The following is a 3,407-nucleotide window of genomic DNA, read 5'->3' as shown; positions in this document are numbered from 1 at the left end:
ATTTCTATTGGACCTCTTTTTATATTATTACACTTTTCAATTGTTTCTATGATTAAATAGTAAATAATTATTTATTAACGAGATTTTATTTTTATCTATTAAAATGAATGATATTTAGGAATAGTCTTATTGAACCTACTTTTTGTTCTCTTCTAGTTTGAAAAGTATTGTCAGAATAAATGAAGTTTGCTAAGTGCAATATATGAAAGACTTCATGTGGAACCAATCAAGACAAAAAAAAATGCCCTCCATCTCATGACACAAGATAGAGACATGTGTCAATGATATTTACTCTTATACTTCATGATATTCAATATCTTTTAATAAATAATTTTCTTATGTTTATTCATTAAAATAAATGATATTTTAGAATAATCTTATTGAACCTACCTTCTATTAATTATATACCTTGAAAAGTCTTATCAAAATAGATGAAATTTGTAAAATGCAAATGAATGAAAAACTTGATATAGTATCAATTGATATAAAGTGCCCTTCATCTCATAACAAGATATAGAAAAATGTGTAAATGATGTACTTTATCATGTTCAACATAGATTAACTTAAGATGTGTATAACATATTAACTTTGACACCAAAATTGTTCTTTCAAAAAGTAGTGTAATGAATAACACTTTGCTTAAAAAATTTGATGTGGTAGACATTAGAATTCATTATGGAAGGTAAAGTTGTTCTTTCAAAATCAATGGACTAATGACCCAGTAAGTATTAAAATTTATTTTGGAAGCCAACCTAAGTAATGGCAAACATCTTGTAGTAAGTATTAAAATTTATTTTGGAAGCCAACCTAAGTAACGGCTGAAGTATTAACATTCAATGGACGAATGAAACCCGAGAAAGTAGTCGGTGTATTCGCATTCAATAGTCTTCATGAATGTATCAACCTAGGTAATATCATTCTCACTGCAAAGAGAGAGAAGTTCCCACCTGCAGCAGATATAAATAGGTAACTTTACATGGAACTAAACCATCAAAACCTCCTCTTTTCTTCTTTACTCCATTCCACGAGTTGGTTATTGGCACCAGTTTTGTAATGAAGACTTCATCATCATGGCTGCAATCTCTGGAGGGCAAGCATGTGTTCATAACAGGTGGATCAAGTGGGATTGGTCTTGCCATAGCCAAAGAGGCTCTCTCTCAAGGAGCATTCGTTACACTTGTAGCCAGAAGCTCCACTAAATTGGAGAAAGCAGAACAAATTCTTGTCAAAAATGGTGCTACCAAACATAACATATTATTCAAGGTTTATCGTATAGAGTTATCAAAGTTTTATATTTAGATTTTTTTCTTTTGGTTTAAACGGTGTCAAAATCTTTTTATCATCAATATTTTGATTCATATTATATGATTTATCATCAAAATAAAAGTAACAAATAGACAACAAAATAATCTTGAGATCTAATCTGAGATATCTAATCTCTTTTTTTATTTTTGAGTAGGTTGCAGATGTGGGTATGTATGAAACTTTGGCAAAGGCAATAAAGGAGTCTTTTGAATGGAGGGCTGTGGATGTGTTGGTGTGCAATGCAGGTACAGCAAAAACTGCACTTCTAGATGAGGGCAGGATTGAAGATCTGCATGCCATCATTCAGACTAATTTGACGGGAGTTGTCAATACTCTGCATGTTGGGATTCCATTGATGAAGGAGAGGACTCCCCAAACACCCATGTCCATTGTTCTCATGAATTCTCGGTCAGGAATGGTATGTTATTGCTAAAACTTTTTCTATGCTTATTACTGAGAAGTTTTTGACTGATATGCACGCTTCATTCCATAAATTGTGATTACCAGATTAGGTCAGAAATTCATTATAGCATTTACCCCTAAGCCAAGAAATTCTTGTTTTAGAATGTTTAACCTTTTTGTCGTTGTATAATTTTAGAATTATGTTTTTTTTTTTACTTTGTTATTCTTTTTGCAGTATCCTTTGTACGCGAATTCTATGTATTGTGCAACCAAATATGCTCTCAAAGGACTTGGAGAAACTCTCAAGCTTGAATTGATGCCTTATAACATCCGAATAACCACAGTCTTTCCAGGATATGTGGAAACTCCCATGCTTGATTACTGTAAGTAGATCTAATTATCTCTTAATTATCTCTTAATGTGAAAAAACTATTTAAATCTTGTATTAAATGTATATAGCAAAAAAATTCTGTAATTTTTTTTTCTAAGAGATGCATGAATCATGACCCCTATGTGTTTAGGTTTTCCCTCATGTGAGATTGGTTTGAACAAGACCTTTAGCATATTGTGGATATGGATGTTTTGGATCAGATGATGATGATAATGATTATGATTGCTATCATTTTTTATTTTGATTGCATGATTTTTTTATCAATATTTTAGATCATATTGGATAATTCATAATTAAAATTAAAAAAATTGAATAGCTAAATGAATCATATATATATTTTTAAGGTTTTATTCGTTCAAAAGAGTCTGATCTAATTTTTTTCTTACATTCCCAAATTCTTTCTATTTAGGTGGCTTGGAAGATAAGAAAGATATCTTAGAGATATTTAAGATCATAAATTTGTATGATCGAAGTAAAGCAGAGACGGCTGAGAATGTTGCAAAATATACATTAGAAGCAACAAAGAATGGGACTTTTCTTGTCACAAACCAATTCAGTGGTCTGGTGTTATCCTCATTGTCTCGTGGACCTATGCCTGCAGACTCATTTGGAAGGGCGTTTATTGAATTGATATTATATATTCCCATTAGAATCTTCACCTTCTTTACAGCTCCTTATATGTATTCTGTTATAGAGCATAAAAATCAGAAGAAATGAAAAGGCAGAATTTAGAGTGTTTCTAAGAAGAAAAATCAACGGAGTTACTTTTGTGTTTGAATATTGTTAAAGGGAAGTATGAGGGTGAAATATGTAACTGGTAATGATGTAATTTAAAAGGTAATTAATCTATTATATTTGAGATTTGATCAAAGTGTTCTTTTGAGAAGGAAAATCAAATATAAAGTTTGTGTGTTTTATTTTTAAATCATTAAAATGTTTTAGATAATTTTTAGAATAGGTAAGCAAGGAGAATGTAGTTTATGTATTATTAATTTATTTTATATATATTAATATTCATTCAAAATATATTATTAATATGATTGAAAAGTGTTATTACGTAGTGACAAGTATTTGTGGTTTTAATATTGTAATAGAATTAATAAATGTAATTATTATTATCTAAATAAATAAGACTGATTTTTTGAATTAGTTGATTATTAGTTTATTTGTAAATCTTAAGATTGTAGTTATACATGATTTCGAAATAGAAATAGTCACTGTGATTTGAATTATAATTGTAACTTCTAATTATATACATTGTAGATTAATATTAAAACGATTTAATATAAGATGTCTAAGAAAGTATCCA

The 3,407-nt window shown here is 29.4% G+C and overlaps 1 protein-coding gene across 1 annotated transcript; it reads left to right on the top strand.

Moving 5' to 3' along the window:
- The first annotated feature begins 970 nt into the window (after window positions 1-970).
- On the top strand, window positions 971-2,969 carry LOC131062508 (3-dehydrosphinganine reductase TSC10A). The gene is made up of 4 exons (XM_057996178.2): window positions 971-1,263; window positions 1,460-1,723; window positions 1,943-2,090; window positions 2,508-2,969. The coding sequence occupies exons 1-4, from the start codon at window positions 1,054-1,056 to the stop codon at window positions 2,813-2,815; spliced, it is 930 nt and encodes a 309-aa protein (XP_057852161.2). The 5' UTR covers window positions 971-1,053; the 3' UTR covers window positions 2,816-2,969.
- The last annotated feature ends 438 nt before the right edge of the window (window positions 2,970-3,407 follow it).

Source organism: Cryptomeria japonica, chromosome 1 (assembly GCF_030272615.1).
Source record: "Cryptomeria japonica chromosome 1, Sugi_1.0, whole genome shotgun sequence".
NCBI classification, from domain to species: Eukaryota; Viridiplantae; Streptophyta; class Pinopsida; order Cupressales; family Cupressaceae; genus Cryptomeria; species Cryptomeria japonica.
This window is presented reverse-complemented; position numbering and strand designations above follow the sequence as displayed.